We start from the raw sequence: 26,081 nt of genomic DNA on the forward strand, positions 1-26,081 counted from the left end.
GAACACAGGCAACACCCTTTTTGAACTTGGCCACAGCAACTTCTTGCAAGATACATCTATGAAGGCAAGGGAAACAAAAGCAAAAATGAATTATGGGGACTTCATCAAGATAAGAAGCTTCTGCACAGCAAAAAAAAAAAACAGTCAACAAAACTAAAAGACAACCTACTGAATGGGAGAAGATATTTGCAAATGACATAGCAGATAAAGGGCTAGTATCCGAGATCTATAAAGAACTTATTAAACTCAACACCAAAGAAACAAACAATCCAATCATGAAATGGGCAAAAGACATGAACAGAAATTTCACAGAGGAAGACATAGACATGGCCAACAAGCACATGAGAAAATGCTCCGCATCACTTGCCATCAGGGAAATACAAATCCAAACCACAATGAGATACCACCTCACACCAGTGAGAATGGTGAAGATTAACAAGACAGGAAACAACAAATGTTGGAGAGGATGTGGAGAAAGGGGAACCCTCTTGCACTGTTGGTGGGAATGTGAACTGGTGCAGCCACTCTGGAAAACTGTGTGGAGGTTCCTCAAAGAGTTAAAAATAGACCTGCCCTACGACCCAGCAATTGCACTGCGGGGGATTTACCGCAAAGATACAGATGCAGTGAAACGCCGGGACACCTGCACCCGAAGGTTTATAGCAGCAATGTCCACAATAGTCAAACTGTGGAAGGAGCCTCGGTGTCCATCGAAAGATGAATGGATAAGGAAGCTGTGGTCTATGTATACAATGGAATATTACTCAGCCATTAGAAACGACAAATACCCACTATTTGCTTCAACGTGGAGGGACCTAGAAGGTATTATGCTGAGTGAAATAAGTCAATCGGAAAAGGACAAACATTATATGGTCTCATTCATTTGGGGAACATAAAAATTAGTGAAAGGGAATAAAGGGAAGGAGAGAAAATGATTGAAAATATCAGTGAGGATGACAAAACATGAGAGACACCTAACTCTGGGAAATGAACAAGGGGTAGTGGAAGGGGAGGTGGGCGGGGGGTGGGGGTGACTGGGTGATGGGCACTGAGAGGGACACTTGACGAGATGAGCACTGGGTGTTATGCTATATGTTGGCAAATTGAACTCCAATAAAATTTTTTTTAAAAAAAGAGATAGATATTTCAGATTGAAACAGTATAAAGTGAAAGATAGGGTGGGACCCCACCAAAACTGAATATTTAAGAAGTATGAAATAAGAAAAGTAAAAAAGGTAATCTAATTTTCCCCTTTATTGAGATACAATGTATAACATTGTGTAAGTTTAAGGTGTACAACATGATGATTTGATATACATATATATTGCAAAGTGATTACAATAAGGTTAGTTAACATATCCAACACTTCGCATAATTACACTTTTTTGTAATAAGAACATTTAAGATCTACTTCCTTAGCAATTTTCGAGTGTATATTATTGTTAATTTAAATCATCATCCTGTACATTAGATCCCCAGAAATCATTCATCTCTAATTGGAAACTTGTACTCATCAGCATTGGCCAACATCTCCCCACTTCCCTTATTCCCTAGCCCCTGGCAATCACCATTCTATACAATGTTTTTATGAGATTGGCTTTTTTTCTTTTAGATTTCACATATAAGTGAGATCTTACAGTTTTTGTCTTTCTCTGACTTATTTCACTTGGCATGATGCTTTCAAAGTCCATCCATGTTGCAAATGGCAGGATTTCCTTCTTTTTAAAGGTGAATAATATTCCATTATATTCCACATCTTATTTATTCATTCATCTGTCAATGAACACTTAGGCTATTTCCATGTCTTGGCTCTTGTGAGTAATGTTGCAAAGAATACGGGGTGCAGATATCCCATTGAGATAATAATTTCACTTCCTATGGAAGTGCCCAGGTGTGGGATTGCTGGATCATATGGCAGTTCTATTTTTAATTTTTTGAGGAACCTCCATACTGTTTTCCATACTGGCTGCACCAATTTACATTTCCACCATTAGTGCATGAGGACTTGCTTTTCTCTACATCCTTGCCAACACTTATCTTTTGTCTTTTTGATAGTAGTCATCCTAACAGGTATGAGGTAATATCTCATTGTGGTTTTGATTTGCACTTCCCTAATGATTAGTGATGTTAAGCATCTTTTTTATGTATCTGTTGGCTATTTGGATGTCTTTAGAAAAATGTCTATTTAAGTCTGCTGCCCACTTTAAAATCAGATTTTTTTTGCTATTCAGTTGAATGAATTTTTAAATGATCTTTTCACTTTTGTTCCTTCACTACTTTTTTTTTGTATAGTTGACACATAATATTATGTTAGTTTCAAGTGTATACCTTTGCTGTGTTTTTTTAAAAATTTTATTTATTCATGAGAGACACACAGAGAGAAGCAGAGATATAGGCAGAGGGAGAAGCAGGCTCCCTGCGGGAGCCCAATGCAGGACTTGATCCCAGGACCCCAGGATCACACCCTGAGCTGAAGGCAGACACTCAACCACTGAGCCACCCAGGCGTCCCTTTGCTGTGTTTTTAAGAGTGTCTTTTGTTGGTTGCCTTATGAAGGAAGAGACATCTGTATTTTTATTTACTCTTTTAAAATTCTCAGAATGCAACTTTAGGAAAAACTTTTAAGCAGAACTTAGTAAGACTTTAAAATATAGTTATGAAGCAGATTTCCCATGGTAGACTCTTGTATGGTAGCAAATGCCTTGGGATTATGGTGTTAGAGGACCATCATGAGGACAAAGTGACCTCTGTGAAATGCCTCTGCCAACTGAAAAGTAATCCTGAATAAGTTCCCTTTGATTTATCTGAAAGGCACACTTGTTAGCTTAGTGGTGTGGAGATAAAGGAAGCCTTCATATTTGTAGACAGAAGATTGCCACACAAAAATCTGTATATGGGGATCCCTGGGTGGCGCAGCGGTTTGGCGCCTGCCTTTGGCCCAGGGCGCGATCCTGGAGACCTGGGATCGAATCCCACGTCGGGCTCCCGGTGCATGGAGCCTGCTTCTCCCTCTGCCTGTGTCTCTGCCTCTCTCTCTCTCTCTCCTCTGTGACTATCATGAATAAATAAATAAAATCTTTAAAAAAAATCTGTATATGAATGTTTCTAGCAGTGTAGGCATAGTAGGCAAAAAGTGGAAACAATCCAAAAGTCCATCAACTGGTGAATGGATAAAAACTGTTGTGTATACATGCAATGGAATATTATTCAGCCACAAAAAGAATGAAGTACTGATACATGCTACAACCTGGATAAACCTTGAAAACATTATGCTAAGAGGAAGAAGCCAGTCCTAATAAACCACATAGTCCATTACTCCATTTATATGAAATGTCCAGAAATGGAAAATCCATAGAGACAAAAAGTAGACTAATGTTTACTAGTGGCTGGGAGAGATGAAGGAATGGGGAGTGACTGCTAATGTGTACTGGCTTTCTTATTTGTGGTGCTGAACAATGTTCGAAAATTAGTGGTTGCACAACTCTGTGAATATACTAAATATTACTGAATTTTACAATTTAAACAAGTTAAACTTATAGTATGCAAAATATCCCAATTGAAAATGCATTATGATAAAACAAGAACAACCTGAGTGGTAGCTACTCAAACTGTTTGGTTATCATTTGAGTCCTTCAGGACCCAGGGGGTTGGGCTTAGGGAAGAAAGCCAGTAAGGGGGGAGGCAGGAAGCATGTCTGCCCCTAGCATGCCCATGGTTGGGTCAGAGGGGCCTCAGGATGCCCCCTTTTGCAGAATGACTGAGTAAAGCTCCTCAGAACAGCAACTACAAGGGCTTTGTGGCAAGGAAGGAATTCCTAATGTCCTCCCCTACCATACACAGCCTTCCTTTATCTCCTTTTCTCTCCCTTTTGGTTAGCAGCAAATGAGTCTCCTCTCCAAAGAACATGCTCTTGGGCATGCAAGCTCATTCGGTCACACGAAAAGCAGCTTTTGGGTCGCTGAGCAACCATACTGGGTCTTATGCTGGTCAAACAGTTTGCACAGGGCATCCATATAGAGTGCATGATATTTGTCCACCACTTCCGGGCTTGGTTTTTCAATTTTGGGCAGAGGCAGAGGCTCCCCAACTGGAGATGGAAAAAGAGAAGGGGCAAGTGTTAGAATCTTCTCTTCCTTTAACCACCTTCTTCCCTGAGCCAGATCCTTTCACTTGCCAAGTCGGATCTCAGATTCTCCCTCTCTGCCACCCTTTTCTTTGGTGGGGGTGGGGAGGAAAGGGCTGAGGTTGAGGTCAAGAAAAGTTGAGGTAGGGCAGTCCCGGTGGCTCAGTGGTTTAGCGCTGCCTTCAGCCCAGGGCGTGATCCTGGAGACCCGGAATTGAGTTTCATGTCGGGTTCCCTGCGTGGAGCCTGCTTCTCCTTCTGCCTGTGTCTCTGCCTCTCTGTCTGTCTGTCTGTCTGTCTCTCATGAATAAATAAATTTTAAAAAATCTTTAAAAAAAAGAGCTGAGGTGGCCTTGGGGCTAAAAGCAGCACTCACCTACAGTGATGATGGGCAGTGAGTATGGCAGGAGCCCATTGGAGCCTTGGCAGAAGCCTCTTCCATAGAAGATACAAAAATAGAAACCAAAGATACTGCGGAAGCAGCTCTGGAACTTGTACATCCAGCTGTCCTTATGGAATAACACCTGTTCATATACCTCAGTTTCTCCAAAAGTGAAGGTGGGAACCAGATGTGCCCTGAAAGAAAACCTCAATTTATTTCTCAAACACAGGCTACAAATGAGAATCACCCAGGAAGAACCCTGGCCAGGCTTCTACCTATATAAAATCCCTGTGACATAAAGCATTTCTTCTTGCACTGAACAGGGCTCCTGTATTTATTGTCTTTTGTCTTGAAATTTTCAAGTCCAGTGAGAATGCTATCTCTGGGCAAGATCACAAGGGCAAGATATGGGGGTGTAGGGAAGGAAGAGGGTTTTGGGCAGAGATCCCCAAAAACCTATATCATGTAAAGAAAAGCTTCCAAGGGGATCCCTGGGTGGCGCAGTGGTTTAGCGCCTGCCTTTGGCCCAGAGACAGTGCAGAGACAGTGCAGGGCACAGTGTGTGTGTGTGTGGGGGGGTATTTTCTTTATCTTACAGATCCAGAAGCCCAGGTTCTGAAGGGAAAAAGTCATTCAGGCAGTCAGTGAGTGACAGGACCTGGACTAGAACCCAGGATTCCTTCCTCTCATCTCAGAACTCTCTCCTATGTTATGCTCCAAACTGATGAACAGGCCCTTCAGGCAAGAGCCTTAGATGAACTACTTCCCTTTCCTTTGAATCTACAATAGGACAATTGTCTCTGTGTTCACTAGGCTGACCTCCTGACCTTACGGTGCACCCCACCGCTCCAGCCTTGGGCACCTGCTCTTTTCCTGCTATCTTTATGCCTGAATTAAAGTGGCTAATAATTATCTACCAGTTACTGTGTGACAGACACATGTAGATGTTTTCTGTAGATGACTTCATTTAAGCCCCACAATGACCATATGAAGTAGGTACAATTATTTGTAACCACATTATGAAAATGAAAACACCAAGACTCAGAATGGTTAAGTAATCTGTCTCAGAGTGCACAGTAAGTTATGGAGCCAGGGTTTCAAATCAGGCCCCCTTACTTCAGATTCCATGCACATACTCACCATACTGTACTGCCTGTCCCTTTCATTTACCATTAACAAACAGATATAGATATTAATATTAATAGAGATGATGTGGGCATCATCTGTATATTAAGGGAGTCCTAGACAAGCCCTCTGATAATGAATCTTGGTTTCTTGCTTGGCTTCCTAAGAATTGGTCCAGTTTGGTTAGAAGGAGTGGATGACATAAACTTTTTTAAAATTCTAGGACCATCTCCCCTCTGCACTAGTAAGTTCCATGAGAGCAAGACTCATATCTGATTAATCTTGGCATCACCTAGTAGGTGATACTGCTCAGAGAAGGCCACCCACCCTAGCCCAGGGAGGAACACCTACCCATGCTGGAGGGCTGTGCGCACAAACCCTTTGCGCTTCTGGAGGATGAGGGTGGTAGTGTTGGGCACACTTTGCAGGGCCTCTCCCACCCCTCCCACTACGATGCCCACGAGGTTGCCAGTGCCGTGGCTTAGCAGGTAGTCGATAGCTGGCTGGCTCACAGAGCACACACCTAAAGAGAATCAAGGAGCAGAGACAGGAGCGAAATAAGGAGAGGAGAAAATAGCTAAGAGAGAACCCCTCTGCTCTACTCCTCATTGGCTTGTTTGTACGCCCTCTGTTCCCATGAGTCCCAGAAGGAGAATCAATGAGACGGGACAAAGGGTGTGGAAAAAAGAAGGCTGTAGGCGAACCCAACATGTTTCACTTTGAGGCAATATCTCCACTTCATTGGAGGCACTGAGTCAAAACTATAGTAGGAAGGTTTCCAGTGGTATAACTAGAAGGACTTTCTGAATATCAACTATAATCTTACTCTTTTCCTTTCCTCTATTGCCTTTAAATAGCAAAAGTTATTATTTACTGAGCATATACTCTGTGGTAGGCACCATATTGAATACTTTACTTGTATTATCTCATTTAGCCATCAAACCACATCTGAGGTTGGACTATTATCGTCAGCATCACCTTGCTGATCAAGAAACTGAGACCAATAGCATGCCGAAGACCACACAGTAGCTGGCTCTGTGTGACTCCACACAGAGCCAGGATTCAAACCCAGACAGTTTAACTCCAGAATATATGCTTTAACTACTATGCTATGATGGGAGTGAGTGAGAGTTGGTTGAGAGGTAGGGGATGGGGCTTTAAAAGGTGCATCCCCTAGCAGAAAATGGGCCAGAAGCTCCACTAAGTATGGTCAGAGTTACCTTTGGCCATGAGGTACTCCCTAACAAGGGGGATCTTGAAAAACCAGGACAGTGTGGCCAAGTGGGGAGTGATGCCTGGGAAGATCTTTGAGAAGCCTGTGGCTTCAGTGCAGAAGTTGCAGAAGGCTCCAAAGGTCAAGATGCCATGGGGGTGAACCCCCATGAGATAGTTGTGCTTCGGTGACAGGTCTTTAGTCTTCAGGATCTGCAGCCATGGAGAGAAGTGCCAGAGGTGGTGAAATGAGATCATGTGAAGAAGCAAGGGTGAAGACACTTCAGTAATCAGGACAATATCTAAAGCAGAGCTTTTCAACATAGGCCATGAGTGGGTTTCAAGGAGCCAAGATATTGGTTTCCTTAGCTCCTGGGAAACCAGGTAGGATCTGGGGCAGCTAGAACTGCTGGGTTTTTTGCCTATGGTTACAAGTAGTTTAGGTCATTTATCTCAGTGCTTTTTTGCATGGTATCATTTTGTAAGAGTGCTATTATGTGAAAAGTTCGGCAAGCTCTGCTCTGAAAATTAAGGCAATGTTTGTTGTCTACTCCAAAGAATGCTCAGAGGATCAGCATAGCAGTACATTTCTAGAAGTCTTCCTAATATGCTCTCCTCTCAACCCCTTTCCAGTTTCTGCCTAACTAACTTCTGCTAAACTTGAAAACCCTGCCTAAGCATCACCATGTCTGTGAAGCTTTTTCTTACCCCTCATCTGAACTACTTGTATACCTTGTACCAAATCATAAATACATACTTGTCTATCCTTCTCATTAGATGTGAGCACCTTGATGGCAGATTGCATCCTGATCACTTCTCTGTACCTCTAACATGTGGTATAGAGTAAGCTTTCAATCAGTGTTTGTTAAACAGAACTGTATTTGCATTTCCATGTGTATCATCTGCTAGGTCATGCCAAGGGTGTCTAAAGTATGCTCGCAGAGTAGCAAGTAACCAGCAGCGCCGTTGGGTCCTGAAGTATGTCTGGCCTGCACTGAGACTTCTCTGGTATGCTCATTTTCCTTATGGACAACCCTAGTTACTTAGCATAAATGCCCAGTATTTTGGGAACTGTGGGAGATGTTGGGGAAAAGACACTTACCGTAATGGGAAAATAGTTCTTGAGGTGGGTCCAGGCACACCAATTCCTTACCCAGGCTGAATGCCTTCCACCTGAGACAGAAATATCAGTGGGGATGGTGTCTGTGTGTGCCAACCCCATCCCTCCCGCTTACTCAGGGCTTTCCTAACAGCATGGAGGGAGCATGGCTCTGCTAGAGAGGTGGAAAAGGAAATGGCCCCAAGACAGTCTTGGCTGGTCCAGGTCCTGTGTCTCTGAGAATTTGGATGAGGGACTTGTGGCATGGTGAGTGGGACTCTCTGGTTACAAGTTAAGCTGGAACATTCTTAGGCCTTGTTCTTTCTAGGTCCATAAGTCTTACCTTGCTCTGGGGTCTTCCAGTCCAGGAAAAACCAGATAAAGTAAAGCACTGGTAGTGGCCACAAGGATGTAAACAGCAAGTAAATGAGCAATGGCTGCAAGATCCAAACTGATGAAGGAGCAGGTCAGACCAAAATTGGGCTGCCAGCAAAACTTGCCCATATACGTCCCCATTAAGAGCTCTCTAAACTACTCAAGCCCCTGTTCCTGGCCTTCTGCACAGTCCAACTCTTGCCCATCCAGAATCCATGTCTACTTGTCCTTCAAACATTCCCTCTCTCATCTACCATACACCAGCCCTATTTCTCTAATTCCCTATCATCCCCATCTACTTGCTTCCCCATCCACTCACCATCCCTCTACTGCTCCCTGCTTACCATTTTCCCCCTGCTCCCATTCATCCACCATCTTTTCCTTCTTGTCTCCTGTCTCCTTCACTGTCCACCATCCCCAAACCCTAGTTAAGCCACAAGCTCGTCATCTTTCCTTGCCCATATACTAGCCACATCTCCTCACACCCTGCCACCTAAGCATCTGCATCCCTCTACTGTTTTCCATTCACCATTCCTTCCATTATCACTCTCTCCCCACATGCTATCACCTCACCCCATCCCAGAATGGTAAACTCTATGGTATAAACATAGGCTATACTTCTCCAAGTCTGTAATTCTAATGCTTCTTCAGTCCCACTCTCCATGCTTCCTTATTCTGGTAGATATACAGGCCTATTCCCTAGGCCTCATTTCCCCCTTCCAGATAGTGAGGATTAAGAAGTGGCTAAAATTAGCCAGATCTACTCATAACCATCATGACCCTGTTCTACCCCTCTGTTTGTTCTCACTGTGTCCTGTGGTATCTCCTCTTTCTCCAGGGCAATCATGGAACTCAAGTCTTATTCTGTAGTATCCTCTGAGATGATCAAAGATAGGACATGAGATTTCCCATGAGCATGAAATTCACCCCAGATCCGGCCCTGGCCTCTGACTCTGGTTTCTTGCTGTGCGCTCTTGGATCAGTACTCACACATGGCAAGGTAGCTCAAGGGCCATTGTAGAAGTATCAGACTCTGGAAGTGCGTAGGCTGCTTGAGACAAGGCATGATGCTCAGAAACCTGAGGAGACAAAGATCCCAGAACACTCTTCCAACCAGTGGTGGCACCAGCCTCTGGAAGCTCACTCGACAGTGATTTGAATGCATATGATCAGGAGGATTTTCACCTCTCTTTTCCTTCTTTGTCCTGCCCCACACCTATGACCCACTGCAGGAGGCAGGCTTTGGAGTACCAAGGACTGCCCTATCAGGTCTGAACCCTGGGCCCTGGCCATTTGCCCTTTGACTCTTTCCTGAGATTATTAAGAAATCAGGATGAAGAAAGGTAAGGACTACCATCTAGTCCTAGTGACTCAGAGACCAAGAGAAGGGAAATACCTTTCATAGGCCACTCTGAGACTACAGGGGTTGTGATCTCAGTGAGGTGGCTGGTGGTCAGGGAGCTCTAGATAGTTTTTGGGGTGGGGATAACCTAGTATAGATTTTTGTTGAGAGACACTATTGTCCTGAAGTAACCTGGCTTGGGATGTCCCCTCTTTTAACTTGCTATTACAAAAATTTCCAGGGCAGCCTGGGTGGCTCAGCGGTTTAGAACCTGCCTTCGGCCCAGGTGATGATCCTGGACACCTGGGATCGAGTCCCACATCCGGCTCCCTGCATAGAGCCTGGTTCCCCTTCTGCCTGTGTCTCTGCCTCTCTCTCTGTTTCTCATGAGTAAATAAATAAAATCTTTTTTAAAAAAATTCCAAATATACACAAAGCTAGAGAATGCAATAAATTTTTATCTTTTTCTTCATGTTTTTTTCTTCAATAACTATTAACATTTTGCCATACTTGTTTCATCTATTGCCCCAATTTTTTTTCTTGGAGCATCTTAAAGCAATTCTAAGGTACATCATTTCACTCTTACATACTTCATTGTGCATACAAAATTATGAATGTTTTCTTCCATAGTGATGCTATAATCATCCTTAACAAATTTTGTAATTCTTGAATAATAACTAATATCCAGTCCATATTCAAATGCCTTTTTACAGTTGGTTAATTTGTTTTTTTTTTTTTTTACAGTTGGTTAATTTGAATCAGGATCCAAACATGATTTGTTGATTGTATTTGAATGCTATGGTTTCATAACTCTGTCTCTCTTAAATTTTTCATTGTAAAATAAAACTTAGATACAGAAAACCACCTAAAACAAATGTATGGCTTAATAAATTATTATAAGATAAATACCTTGCAGCCACCACTACATCAAGAAATAAAACTCCAGAGCTCTCATGTGCCCCATTTCAATCACAACTGTCTCTTCTTCTTCCCAAAATAACCACTATCCTGACATTTAGAGTAATCTTTTCTTTGCATTTCTATGGTTTTATTACCCAAGCATACTTCCTTAATGATTGTGGTTTAGTCTTGCCTGTTAAAAGAATTGACATGTTCCTTAAATTTTCTCTTTTTAAATTTTTTTATTTTGGAAAGTTTTAGATTTATGGAAGAGTTGCAAAGATAGTATGGAGAGTCCCCTATACTCTCCACACAGCTTCCTCTTATGTTAACATATTATGTAACCATGGTATAGATACCACAGCTTAAGAAACCAATACTGGTACATCACTGTTAATGTCAGAGTTTATTCAAATTGCACCAAATTTTTCTACTAATGTCCATTTTCTGTCCCAGGAGTCCATTAAGGTCTCGCATTGCATTTAGTAATCATGTCTCCTTAGTCTCCTTCAATCTGTGATAGTTTCTTGATCTTTCCTTTTATGGCCTTGGCATTTTAGAAGAGCTTAAGTTTGTTTTCATTTATAGGTTCCCCCTCCATCCCTTTCTTTTTCTGACATTATTTATTTATCTCCACATTTGACCTGGAGAATTTTCCACAGCCTGGACTTTGTTTACTGTATGCTCATGGTATGCTTCAGTAGGTTTCTCTGTATTTCATGAAATGAGACATCTGGATTCAAGGAATGGATCAGACTCAGGTTTGAGCCCTTTGGCAAGATCTAAATTTGCTTTTAATACAGAACAATCCTCCTTCCTTCCCTTTTATTTCCCATGTCATTGGCCTGTTGAAGACTGTTCACCCTTAGAGTAAGCTAGTCTTCCAGGCCTCAGCACCAGCTCCACTAAACAGAGGTGATGGTATGGAGCCTTGTTCCTGGGTGAGTTCCAAATACAGGCAAAATGGGAAGGAGGGGAAGCGAAGTCCTCATTCCTCTCTCTGACACCTGTTCTTGCCTTGTTGTAACTTCATGCCCAATGAAGCAAATTGAGTTGTAGGTTTGTTTTTATTTTTGTTCATTTTTTTGCTTTTCACACCTAAGGATTGTATGCTTCTAAAGGGGTAGGGGCTACATCTAAGTTGTCAGTGCCTCAGCCCCTAAGGCCCTTAGTATTGAATGAATAATGATCAGTGAGTGAATATCTTAGTTTGAGATCTTGATAATGATGGTTTCTTATGGGTAATGAAATCACTGGAGTCTATAGAATAGTGTAACCTTGGAGATTTAAGAGGGGGCCAAGAAGGTGTGCAGAAAAAGAAGACAAGAGACACATTACAAAAGAGGAGAGGAAGAATGAGAGAAAGGAAAGGCAGTTGCTGACCTTTGAATTGGTTTGGCAAAAGATGTGGAGGGCACCACTCCAGGTCTTCTTGCTGATTGGATACCAGCCTGGCCCTTGAGCAAATGCTAGCACTCGGGTATTGCAGCATCTCAACCTACATAGATGTTGACATCCTTGTGGTTGAGGGTGAGAATTAGCCTCTGGCAATATAAGGGAGTTTTAGCATTCTGTCTTTCCATAATAGAATTTTCTGAGCCAACATCAACTCCCTCTCCACATTCTCTCAGCCTTCTAAATTACCTTCTTCTGGGACTTCTCCTGGATTAACTTTTAATAATTTGTACATTTTCATTTTTCCCCTCTAGTTCCTCCCATGGCTTCTGAGAAAAAGGTAGTAAGTTGTTGAGAAGACATTCAGGCTACAGAACTGACCTATACATATATTCTTCCTTGTTGCAGCAGACCCTGTCCCTTGTTTTAGTATTTAAAATTTATGGACTTCAACATGATAATAGCTGTATTTTTTATATTCATTGATAGAGAAATATAGAATAAACTCAAGTACTAAGAGTATACACAATGATGCAATAGGTCATTTGAAAAAAATCTGTGGAAACATGTTATTTATTCATTCTAGACAATGCTTGGGTCATGTGGGAATTTCTAGAACCCTTATAATAGTTAAGTTACTCCCCTCACTCCCCAGCAGTTTGGAAACTGGCTGTTCTCTTTTTCAAAATGAGAATTAATTTATCATTTTTCCTGATTATAGAAATAATCCATGTAAATCACAAATATTTCAGACTATTCGGGAAAGCATAAAGGGAACAAAAGTCACTCATAATCTCATCACATAGAAATAACTAGTCAATGTTAACATCCTGGTATTTCTCTCTCTTGACTTTTTTTCTGTACAAATATAGACATAGATATAGTGTCACTGTGAAGAGTTTAGGCTCCTGAGTCCAACATATCTTGGTCTATTTCTCAGCTCTGACACTCAAGTGAACTATGAATAATTACTTACCCTTTTCCTAACTAGTTTATCTGTAAAAATACAAGTATAATGCTTACTACCTACACCTTAGAGTTGTTGTGAGGAAAAAGTAATGTAAAACACTTTGCTCAGTGCCTTGCTTATATATATGCTTATATTTAAAGCTCAGTAAATGTTAGTTATTATGCATAATTTATTAACCAAAAAGTAATCGTATTTTATGCACTGTTTTGTAAACTGCTTCTTCACCCAGCAGTATATTGTGGACATTATTCATGTCAACTTTCTTCTCTAACAACATACATAACATTTCATTGTATGGATATGCCATGATTCATTCAACTAACCTCCTATTATAGAGGAAGCACAAATTTTTAGGCATGCCTTTTCCATTATCTGGTCAGACTTCTAGATCTTCTACTGGTAGGTGATCAGAAACCTTCATGTACCCACAGATTTTCCAGTAACACTGATAAGTTTCCTTTCTCCCAATAATTTTTAGGATTTACTGGTACAGAAAGTGTGATGCTTTCTCAAGCCTCTGTTAACCTGGGAGATGTTCAGGGACCAGGGAACCTGGTGAGCAGAATCAACCTCTCTCTCCAAGGAGATGACTGAGCCTCAAGAGGGGGTTTGATCCTTTTCTCCAAACAACTCAGGAAACAGGGTTTCAGACCCAGCAAGGTTGCTGCTTAGATTCACCTCAGCTCCACCTCAGGAACTCCAAGGAGATGACTGAGCCTCAAGAGGGGGTTTGATCCTTTTCTCCAAACAACTCAGGAAACAGGGTTTCAGACCCAGCAAGGTTGCTGCTTAGATTCACCTCAGCTCCACCTCAGGAAATGTTTGAATGGAAGCCAAGTCCAGGGCTGTGATGGCATATGGAAAAATGGGACTTGTAAGCTGTGGATCACTGAAATCAGCCTGTATCCAGGAAAAATGGATAAGAAATCTGTTTTATCGATATTTGGTTTCTATGCTTTCATATTGTTTTCTTTTATTTTTGAAAAAAAATTAATCCAGTCTCACCTGGACTAAGGGTGGAGTGATTGCAATTTCCTAGACCAGAGACTTTCTTGGTATGTGGGTGATCCTGGCCACCCTGAATTATATAAAAGAAAATGGAATGATGACCAAAAGAAATTAGGAAACCTGGAAATGTGAGAACTGGTTGTTAGTAAACATACTGATAGTTTCTTGTCTTTTTCTCTCTCTTTTTTAAATGTGAGCCCACAGAATTAACATAAATACTTGGATAATGATACACTCTTATCATTGTTTTATGATGTCCCTCTTCTCTATCTGCCTATATTTATTGATTCATGTTTTTCCAGTAGGGATTTCCCTCTTGAGCACTGCATGCAAGAAGTACTGTCTTGTCCCTGGGTTACAACTCAGCAGCTAATTGTCTAATCTTGGCCTTCACTTCCTTTTCAGAGGCCTGAAGATATATTCTTAATGCCCAAGCTTTGGTAATAAAGTTCTTCTTTCTTTTATCTTACCAGTCCTGGCCTGGTAAGGATTTATCAGAGCAACATCAAATCCTCAAGTGAGTTCTGTCACTATAGGATATTAATAGCAAATAGCCAAAGCAGGTCATGGAGAAGGATGAACATGCATCAATATTCCCCCAAGCCAATGCCTGGTTATATGAAGATCTAGATATCAGAAACAAGTTGGAGTTTTAAGATCTGGGACATCAGCAAGATATGGAGATCAAAGCAAGAATAAACCAAAAGCAGTCATTCCAAAAAATGACATGGCCAGTGGAAACCATTCAGTTCTGGTCCTAAGTCAAAGGTGAGTGGGGATCAGAGGAACAAGTGACATTGAACTCTCTGTCCAGGTGATTAGAACAATCATAGAAGGGTCTTGCCATTTCCCCACCTTCTGTGGCAAGCCAGTCCACCTTGTCATACAGTGTCACTGGCCAACCTCAGCTTATCCACCAAGTGACACTGCCTGCCTCTGGCTGTCTGCCTATTCCTTCTAATCCGGTTTTGCATCCTAAACAATTGGATGAATTCATGCTGTATGGTATGTGCAGAAATAGCCAAGTTGGGGGTGGCAAGGATCAAGGATTTGTTTAGTGCAGTATGATAGCTGCAGGAGTGAAAACCAGAGTTTGCAAAGAAAGAAACTGTCATATCACAGAATATGGCAAGACAAATGCTAACTGGGAAGCTGCTTCATGTTCTCTAATGTCATCGGACTCTGAGCAACTAAATCCGTCAATCTGAAGAGGAATGGTTCATTGACTACAAACTTTCTGGTGCCTAGCACCGTCAAGGGATTTTTTTCTAACTCACAAGTCCTGGCATAGGTAACAAAAGAGCACTTTATCTCAGACATTATACACCTGATATAGTAACTACCCCCACTGGTCCCTTGATGTCACTGGAAGATCTTACTTTCCCACCCTTTTCACCTTTGGTGCCAGAGAAACTACAGGAGTCACAAAGAATCATACAATTCTTCATCTTGGGGGATCCCTGGGTGGCTCAGCGGTTTGGCGCCTGCCTTCGGGCTGGGGCGTGATCATAGAGACCTGGGATCGAGTCCCACGTCAGGCTCCCTGCATAGAGCGTGCTTTTCCCTTTGCCTGTGTCTCTACCTCTGTGTGTGTGTGTGTCTCTCTCTCATGAATAAATAAATAAAATCTAAAATCTTTTAAAAAATAAAATAAAATTCTTCATCTTATCTTCTGGGAGAAGCTCGCTGGTGTGGCTTGACTTTTTCAAGGCCCTACCTATATCTTACAAGGTATAGTACAATTGCCAAAGTTACTGTAGTTGCTGGAGGGCTTCCCTCTCCACTGCAGGGTAGTGGTGAATTACATCAGCTTGTATTGTCCTTAACCTGTTATAAAAAACCAAAACCTCATGTATGGTTTATTCAGCTTATGAGAATGAGAGAAACACCTGTCCCAACACCTTGACCTATTTACATTTAGGAGGCGGGAGATCTAGGAGGGACCAAGATCTACAAGCTGAACCACATGTTGCAAACTCAAATATCTCTAGGGAACAGAGATACTAGAAATGACAGGACAGGCTGAAAATTACACTAGGGAATGGTGGGGATTGTGGTGAACTAGAAAGGGCATGCTCCTTCTAAAGAACTTCAAGGTTGGGGCACCTGGGTGGCTCAGTTGGTTGGGTATCTACCTTTGGCTCAGGTCATGATCCTGGAGTCTCCAGATTGAGCCCCACATTGAACTCACACTGAACCCCACATTGGGCTCCCCACTGAGTGGAGAGTTTGCTTCTCCCTCTGCCCCTGCCCTGCTCCTGCTCTCTCTCTCTCAAATAAATAAATAAAATCGTAAAAAGAAAAACTTCAAGGCTGGCTTTTCCAACTTTTTTGGTCAAAAATTTCAAACATACAAGAAAGTTGAAAGAATAGAATAGTACACGCTTGTATATTATCTATATCTTCAACAATTGCCAATACTTTGCATGTTTATTTTATCTCTATATATTTTAATGTATGTATATATGTATCAGTGTGTGTGTGTGTTTTATATTTCTGAACCATTTCAAATTTTAAAAACAACAATATCTGTACTGTCTAAACAAAACACTACCGTGAACAGATTTGACCCAAGGGCTGCTAACTTGTGACCACTGGGGAAGAACTTGTATGAAGGGCACACATCAAGAAATCTGACATGAAACAAAGGGTGGACTGGCAGAAATAAGCATGCGCTTCCAGCTCTTCCTCAGCCTTCTTGTTCTAAAAAGAGTATATAATGCTTTTCAGATTGGCTAGGATTTTTTTTGTATTATTATGAATTATATCATATGTATAAAAGAGTTGAAAGAATGATCATGAGAACAAAGGTGTATTTATTTAATAGTATGCTCTCAGTAGTTTCGAAGGCCCTTACATGCCTCTCCATAATATTCCCCTCATCTCCTCCTCCACCATGAAAAACCACCATAGTGATGAGTTTGTCTATTATTCACTTGCCTTTATTGGTAGTTTTATCACATATGTATGTTTGTGCCCATAAACAATAAAACATTGTTCAGTTTTGCCTATTTTTATATATATGCACATATATGTATACCTACACATATATAAGATGGTATTCTGCTGTGGCTTGATTGTTTTCACTCAGCAGTAAGATTTTGAGATTCATCTTTGTTGATATACGTAGCTCTGCTTTCTGTATCCCATTGTATGAATGTGGATGGATGTAACATGATTTATTCATCCATGCTCTTATTGATGGATATTCGGGTTGTTTCCATCTTGTTTTTGTTACTATTAACCATGCTTCCTGGATATTTTTATTTATGTCTTCTGGTGCTTGTGTGTAAAAGTTTCTCTGAGATATATGCCTAGGAGTAGAACTGTTGAGTCATAGGTTCTGTGCATATTCAATTTTACTTTAACTCACTTTTTAATTTTTGCCAATCAGTTTAGAGTTGAATACTACCTTGTGGTTTTAACTTGTATTTCCCTAATTAGTAAAGAAATTGAGCATCAGTTCATGTATTTATGGCCCACATTTCTTCTGGAAAATGCTTGCTTATGTCTTCTAATCATTTTTCTGATGGTTGTTTTTCTTTACTACTTTGTAGAAGCTCTTTGATATAGTCCATATTCTAATTCTTTGTCATTTAGGTGCTGTAAATGTTAATATACCAATTTATAGTAAGGTATAGAGGACATAGTCTCTGGAGCCAGACTGCTTGGGTTCAAATCCCAGCTCCACCCTTCACTAACTGTAATCTCAGGCAATTAACTTCTCTGTGCCTCAGTCTTCTTAACCTCTTTGAGCTTCATTTTTCTTATCTGTGGAGTACCTAACTCATGGAGTTATTGTGTCAATTAAATGAATTAATATATATAAAATACTTAGAATGACACCTGGCCTGTAACAAATAATATATATTTCAGTGGAATGCTCTCCAAGGACAGGGATTTTTTTATGTTGCTTTGATTTGTTCATTGATTTATCCTCAGAACCATTATCAGTGCCTGGCACATAGTAGGTGCTCAGTAATAGTTGTTGAATGAATACTCTTTCTCTTAGTTTGATTGTCCATTCACTTGCTTTAGAGATGTTTCAAAGTTATTAATTTTAATGTGGTTGAATTTTTCAATCCTTTCCTTTAAGGTTTGTTCTTTATGTGTGTTATTTAATAAAAATTCTTCCCCACTTTGTTGTTATGAAGATATTTTTCTATATATATTTCTAAAAATTTTTAATTTTGTTGTTATTTTCCTTAAGATTTATGTGCATGAGCAGGGGAAGGGGCAGAGGGATAGGGAGAGAGGAAGCAGACTCCCTGCTGAGTGTGGAGCCTAACAGGAGGCTTGAGCTTATGATCCTGAGCCGAAATCAAGAGTCAGAAGCTTAACTGAATGAACCACCCAGGCACTCCAACCACTCCAACCAGCTATGTTTTAGTGTGGTGTTCTTAGTACTGAGGTTATAGCAACAGGGAACTAGACAAAGTCCCTGTCCTCATGATGCTTACATTCTAGGGAGGGTGTGTGTGTGTATATATATAGATATAGATATATATATATACTAGTGGTATAACAATCCACAAGTGGATATACAATCCAATGCCAAGTGGTGATACAATCTATGAAATAAAATAAATCAGAGTAAAGGGGATAGGGAATGGAATGGGCTGCCATTTTAGGTAGATTGATCGGGGAAGGCATGTGGCCATCTAGGGGAAGAGCAATTCCAGATAGAGGGAACAACAAGTACTAAATCCCTGAGGCAAGAGCATACATGTTCAGGAAATTTATTCAAGAAACAGCAAGCAGGCCAGTGTGGCTGGAGTAGAGTTAGCAACAAGTAAAAAAAATAGTAGGAAGTAGAGTCAGAGAAGTGGTAGTAGTATTAACCGTGGTAAGTCTTTGAGGAAATAAATTATTTTGGCTCATCAATGTCTGTTGGGTAGAAGCAAAGCCTGAAGTGGATTCCTATTATGGTCTCCTGGTCTCTGGTTTATCTTCCCTTCTCTATTACTACCCAGTTCATCTTTTGAAAATTCCTTTTGTACTGTCACTTTCAGGTGCTCTCTGTTGCTTGTAAGATAAAGGCCAAATTACGCAGTCTCTGAAACATCACCCATGCCCTTCCCTCCACCTGGAACATCTTCCTACCTCTTCTCTGTTCAAGATCACATGACCAATACAGTCAAGACAAGAAGTCAGTTCTCTTGACTCCCAGAGGTAATAATCAGAGTTTGTTAAAACTAGAATGATCTGTATTAGTTAGGATGTAGGTTTAGTGCATGTGACAGAGATCCAAAATAAAATGTAGCCTAAATAATGTAAAGATGCATTTGTCTCTCTTTCAAACACAATGAGGTTTCTGAGCTGTTTTATGAGTCTACTCAGTGAAGCTCTCAGGGGCCCAGGCCCTTTCAACCCTCAATTGAGTTGTCTACACTTACATCATCAAAAATGGTTTATCTCCCTAGAATATTATAGCACTCTTTGGTGTGTGTGCATAGCAGCCTTTTAATGATCTTGCTTTGGTATTTGCCCTTTTATTTTCTTAATCAATTAACTAATTAATTAATTTTGGGGTGAGAGAGTTGTGAGAGGGTAGTGCAGGAGGGAGAGGCAAAGAGAATCTTAAGCAAGCTCCTCTCCCAGAGCAGAGTCTGATGTGGGGCTCAATGTGGGGCTGGATGAAGGGGTTCGCTCTCACAATCCTGAGATCATGACCCGAACTGAAATCAAGAGTTGGAGGCTCAACTGACTGAGCCACCTAGGCACCCCTGTTATTTGCCTTTTTAAATTCTATTTTTCACAAGGCAGCTAGAGGAAGGCTTCTAAACTTCAAACCAGATTTTGCAAGATTTCCTCTGTCCAAAACCAATGATGGAGAAGATCTTCCTCCAATGATGGAGATCTGGAGACATAGATATGGAGTGATTTCCAAGATATATCTAAGCAGAAAAAAGAAAGATACAGAATAGCATATACAATAATGCAACCTTCTGTCAAGAAGAAAGGGATAAAAATATATCCATACAACATACAAATATATACATACAAATGTTTCTAATTGTAAGAACTCTAGAGAAAACCTTCAAAATAACAAAAATACTTCCTGATAGAGAGAGAGAAGGAACAGATCAGAGGGGGTGGAGTTGGAAGTGAGATTTATCAATATACTGCATTATGTGAGCTAGTAAGTGTGGATGGAATGATAGAAATAGAAAAACACGATTGTACAACCTCTGATGAAATAACTGTGTCATGCAATGATCATCACTGACTGCTAAAATCATGGCATAAAAGGTTGATATGGAATGTTACAATGAAAAGATTAGGTTATTAGCACATATATTTTGGATCAATCTTAGAAGCACTATAAGGAAGATAACCCCAATGTGCAGTGTCTACCTATGCCTACTTTTAAAGTATTCTCCCTGGGCTCCTGGGTGGCTTAGTAGGTTAAGCATCTGCCTTTAGCTGGGGTCATGATCTCGGGGTCCTGGGATGGAGCCCCAGGTTGGGCTCCCTGCTCATCATGGAGTCTGTTTCTCCCTTTCCCTCTATTCTCCCCCCTGGCTCATGCTCTCTCTCTCTCTCTCTCTCTCTCAAATAAAGAAATAAAATTTAAAGACCCATATTCTCCACTCCAAAGGAGAACCTGAATCTAAAAAAGCCTCTGGCTGGCTTCCAGTTCCTAGGAAATAGGAGAAATAGAGAAACAAGTTAAAAAACATCATGAGGAAGCTAACAGATAAATCCACAATTTAGGACTTTATATAGAGCAGTGATCTAGTTTCTTCAAGAAGTCAATGGTATAAAAAATGGGGGAGGGGTGAGGGAATGCTGCTCTAAATTAAAAGGATTTATTTAAAATAATTTAAAACATTTATATCATAAACCAACTATAAAAAACATTTTGAAGGCAATGAGGGAAATTTGACTATGGACTATGTATTAGATGGTACTAGGGAATGGTTGATTTTTTAGGTATGATAATAACTTTATTGATATGTAAGAAAATGGTAATGTTTTTAGATGTGACATATGTTAAGGTGAAATTTACTTTAAGACACTTCAGCTAAAACTAAAAGAAGTTGGATACTGCAGCAGTATCTTTTTAAAATTAACTAATTTATTTTAAGTAATCTTTCCACCCAACGTGTGGTGGGGCTCAAACTCACGACCCTGAGATCGTGACCCCAGCTGAAGGGAGTCAGCCAGGAAGCAGCAGTATCTTGATAATTGGTGAATCCAAGTAATAGTTTATAAAGTTTCATCATACTATTATCTCTAGTTTCAGATATGTTTAAAATTTTTCATAACAAAAATAATTGTAACCCTTCCAGCAACATTTCATCTCACTTAGTAGAATATCCAAAACCATCACACTGGCCTATGGGCTCCTACTTAATCTAGCTCTTGTTGCCCTCCCTCACCTTATCTTCCATTCTCTTTCCCTATTCATTCCACTCCTTCCAGTTACTAGGAAATCTTGTTGTACCCTGAATATGCCAAGCAGATTTCCTCTCAGGCTTTTGTCTTTGTCGGTCTCTCTGCTAGGACTGTTCTTCCTCCAACATTAACATGACTGGCTGCCTCACTTTAGTCAGATCTCTATTCAAATATCACCTTTCGGGAAGGCCTCCCTCACCAGCTTCACTGAAATAGAACTCCCCATCACACGCTGATCCCTTATTGTCCTTATTTTTCTTCACAGCACTTATCACTATCTGATGGGGTTCCTTGCTTGCTTGTTTATCTGTCTCTCCCAGCTAGGATGTAAGCTCTGAGAGGGCAGGGTCTTTGTTTTATTCAGTGCTACAATCCCAGCATCTAGAGCAGTGCCTGTCACATAGTAGGAACTCCATAAGCATTTGTTAAAATATTGAAAGAATAGTTATGATAGCTTGAAAGCACTAGCGATGTGGGATAAATAACAATTTAAGCTGACACATTTGCTGAATTGCTAATCCTCTATGAACAATGTGTGCTATAATGATCTATATATGTCATATGGTATGAGAGATCCTCGGGATGAAAAGTGAGGCAACTCCCAGACTCTGCTTGTCTTCAGGGAGGACTTGTTTGCACAGATGCTTTTGGACTGTGTCACCTGGCTTACCTCCAGGCAGTTGGGTTTGTCAAAGGGGTGGAGTCCCGCTCCAGCTATTTGTGTAACTGCTGTTTTCTGACTCACTCTTTCCTTGTCCTAGGCCATCCCTAAGCTGAATTTTCTTCCAGTTACTGAGGAAGAGAGGAAAACTAGTTATTGAGAACCATCAGGTCCTGAGAGCCAAAGCCAGAGCCAGAGCCTCAGAGCCACCTTTAGAGCCTGGCTCTAAAAAGGTCTTAGTTTTCTCTCAGACATTATGCCTTCAGACTGTGGTGTTTCTGCAGAGGAGGCCCAAGAAAGGTGGGTCCCCTGTGAAGACTTGGACCTGGGGGGGCAACAGTGAGTCTGAAGGTCCTTTCCCTCCCCCTAACAGGGAACATTTTCCTTCACCTATTTCCTTCCAACCTCTCTCCACTGTCCTTCTTGATGTTCTCTTGTTAAGCAACCACTGAACAGTAAGTAGTGAGCTTGAATCTGTGGCACTTCAGGGAAGCCTGTTCAGGGATGCCTGTGCAGACACCCCATTCAATTCTTCAGCTCAACAAATTCTGAGGGACCTTGACTTTGCTGCACACTCAAACAGTAGTGTTGTGCCATTTGGTTGGGGTCTTGCTTTGTCCTAGAATCCACCAGGGCCAAGGAAAGATCTTTCAGCCCTCATACTTGAGTAACTTACTATTTTACCCTAGCTAACACCAGTACTATTCTATTTTAATGCTTGAATATTTATAACATGTTTAACATCTAGTTGTGCTAATTCCTCCATATTACTTTAGTTTTCAAAAATTGGTTATTTTTTTAAATTGACTCCACACTGGGCATGGAGCCCAACGTGGGGCTTGAACTCTTGAACTTGAGATCAAGGCCTAAGCTGAGATCAAGAGTTGGATGCTTAACTGACTGAGCCACTCACATGCCTCTGCCTGGTTATTTTCTGACTGTATTCTTTTGGATGAATTTTAGAATAGCTTTCTTAAGTGCCAAACAAAACTATTAGGATTTTAATTGGAAGTGCATTAAACATTCAACTTAATTTCTTTCTTTTTAAAAATTTTTTATTTATCTATTCATGAGAGAGACAGAGAGAGAGAGAGAGGCAGAGACACAGGCAGAGGGAGAAGCAGGCTCCATGCTGCGAGCCCGATGTAGGACTTGATCCCGGGACTGAGGGATCATGCCTTGAGCCAAAGGCAGACGCTCAACTGCTGAGCCACCCAGGCGTCTCAATTCTCTTGAGTTTTTAAAATAAGCAATCATATTGTTTGCAAATAACTCATAGACTATGACCTTGACCAAGACTATGACTATGACTATGACCTTGATCAAGACTATGACCTTGACCAAGTTCAGACATTAAGTTGTCATAAGGTAAACCCATATCCTATTGGTGCAATATAATACACTGTAATTTGTTCCCGAAAATTCATCTTACACTGTAAAAATATCAAAATTGGTAATGAAAATAATAAAAATAAAATTCAAGTATATGTTTTTTCTAATTTCTCAAATTTTAATTATGATTTATATTATTTCATTATTTAACTTGATTTTTTTGTATATTTTTTATTGGAGTTCGATTTGCCAACGTATTGTATAACACCCAGTGCTCATCCCGTCAAATGCCCCCCTTAGTGCCCATCATCCAGTCACCCCCACCCCCCACCCACCTTCCCTTCAACTACCCCTTGTTCTTTTCCCAGAGTTAGGAGTCTCTCATGTTCTGTCACCCTGTCTGATTTTTCCCACTCACTTTCTCTCCTTTCCCCTATAATCCCTTTCACTATTTTTAAATTCCCCATATGAGTGAAACCATATAATGTTTGTCCTTCTCCCATTGACTAACTTCACTCAGCATAATACCCTCCAGTTCCAGCCACATTGAAGCAAATGGTGGGTATTTGTCATTTCTAATAGCTGAGTAATATTCCATTGTATACATAAACCACATCTTCTTTATCCATTCATCTTGATGGACACCGAGGCTCCTTCCACAGTTTGGCTATTGTGGACATTGCTGCAATGTCAAGTATATGTTTTTATAAAATTCTCATTAACTGTATAAAACAAAACACTAAATAGAAACGTTACATCATAAATGTTTCTTTTGGGGTTATTTTTCCTCATGGGCTAGCCTAAGATGTACATTGTGAATATATGAAAAATCATTGAATTGTATATTTTAAAAGGTGAATTATATGGTATGTGAATTTTTGAAAAAAACAAAAATACAAGTCCTCGAATTTCAGAATGAAGGTGTCACATTTTTCTGCTAAATATTCCTTAAGTAAATAAACATAGGCATTCTTTTTTACTCTTAAGAACTTTGAGTGCATTTTAAAATAGAGTCATCTTTCTGGAAAGTTTTTGTTATCAATAAGATATGTATTGACACATGACAAATATTTGGAGTAGGATAATTTCTGGAGCATCTCTAACAATGACCCTTTGCTCTCCTATTTAAGTGAAATCTTTATGGCTGAGTTCCTCTAAGAATCTAACAATTCAATACCTCTGATTTATAGCCAAGGCTTGATTTGTATTTCTTGACATGATAGATTTGTGACAGTGTAAGATTACAAAAAGGCCTGTTTCATTGATATTAGACACCTGTTTGGAAATAGTAGCCTTCCTCCTCAATGATTTCATTTAACTTTGCCAGGAATTCCATTAATGCTTCTACAGATAACCCCTTCCCCAGTTCTGATAGTATAACAAATGGGTTCTTTTTCTGTAGCTATTAAACCAGAAATATACTCTACTCAGGAAAAATATTTTCCTTTGATATCTCACTCTATCTTTATGTTATTAAGAGTTAATATTTTTGTCAAAATTGTTGCTTGGATTATTTTGTGTTATGGAGTCAAAAGTCAAAATATCATATTTTAGTCTTAAGTTATGGCTTTTCTTAATTTTTAAAATTGATTTGGCATTTTTCCTCATATATTATAGAGTGAGAAAGCCACTATAATGTAATTTGTTACAGTTACAATACTAAACTGATAGAGTTCATTAAAAAAATTTGGTAAACTCAACTTCATCAAAAGTAAAAATATTTTCTCTGTAAAAGACCCTGTTAAAAGGATAAAAAGACAAGCTACAGACTAGGAGAAAGCATCTGCAAACCATATATCCAACAAAGGACTAGTATCTGGAATATATAAAGAACTTTCAACAGTCAAGATCTAAAATGGGCAAAAGTTGTGAAGAGATGTTTCACTAAAGAGGATATATGGCCAGCAAATAAGCAAATGAAAAAATGTTTAACGTCTTCAGCCATTAGGACAATTGTAGTGTAAGTGCATGACAATTAGCTTTTGGATTGTAACATAAATGCCTGGCATTAAGTTTTTTATTGCCAAAACATCCATATCAAAGACATTCATCTCAAATAAATACATTACCAGCCACACAGTGAGATAAAGAGCCAGGTGACACTCAATCTTAAGGTTCCCCTTTTAGAAAGCCCTGGTGACCTGGATAACTGACTGCGTGACCTTCCTTTTCCCTTCCCAAGTTTTAATTCCTATTCTGATATATTAAATTCACCAATTAAGAATGAACCTGTGAAGCCCTAGGCTCCCCACTCTTGATCCCAGTAATGGCAGAACCCCAAGTCTGCATACTTTTTCTATTTCTACCTATGACCTCACTGTGTGGCACCTGGTGTGCTGTGTATTCTCCGGAACCTGAGTAATAAATCTTGTTTTTTCAAAGTTCTCTGATGGTTGTTGCTGAGGTGTGTTTTGCAATAATAATAAAAACCACAAAAACTGGGCCAGCCACGACATTGAATCCAGTGGGGAAATGTCTGTGGGCTAGCCACAAGTAGTCAGGGCCCAGGTGAGTGCCCCCAGGCATTTCTAGCCGACAGAGATTGATCTAAATCAAAAATGCAAATTAAAACTACAAGAAGATATCACTACATCTGTATCAGAATGGCTAAAATTAAAAAAGAAAGTGACAATATGAAATACTGGCTAAGATGCAGAGAAGCTTAATCCTTTATATATTGCTGATGGGAATGTAAAGTGGTACAGCCATTCTAGAAAATAGTGTGACAGTTTCCTATAAAACTAAATATGCAATTT

At 40.2% G+C, this 26,081-nt stretch overlaps 1 protein-coding gene across 1 annotated transcript; it reads right to left on the reverse strand.

Moving 5' to 3' along the window:
- Positions 1 to 3,040: 3,040 nt before the first annotated feature.
- On the reverse strand, positions 3,041 to 9,439 carry AWAT1 (acyl-CoA wax alcohol acyltransferase 1). Its single transcript, XM_072816339.1, has 7 exons — positions 9,307 to 9,439; positions 8,285 to 8,392; positions 7,945 to 8,015; positions 6,851 to 7,055; positions 5,982 to 6,153; positions 4,500 to 4,699; positions 3,041 to 4,087 (listed from the first exon to the last, which is right to left on the reverse strand). Exons 1-7 carry the CDS (start codon positions 9,380 to 9,382, stop codon positions 3,933 to 3,935), a joined length of 987 nt encoding a protein of 328 aa, XP_072672440.1. The 5' UTR covers positions 9,383 to 9,439; the 3' UTR covers positions 3,041 to 3,932.
- Between the last annotated feature and the right edge of the window lie 16,642 nt (positions 9,440 to 26,081).

This window comes from Canis lupus, chromosome X (genome assembly GCF_048164855.1).
Source record: "Canis lupus baileyi chromosome X, mCanLup2.hap1, whole genome shotgun sequence".
Lineage (NCBI taxonomy): Eukaryota > Metazoa > Chordata > Mammalia > Carnivora > Canidae > Canis > Canis lupus.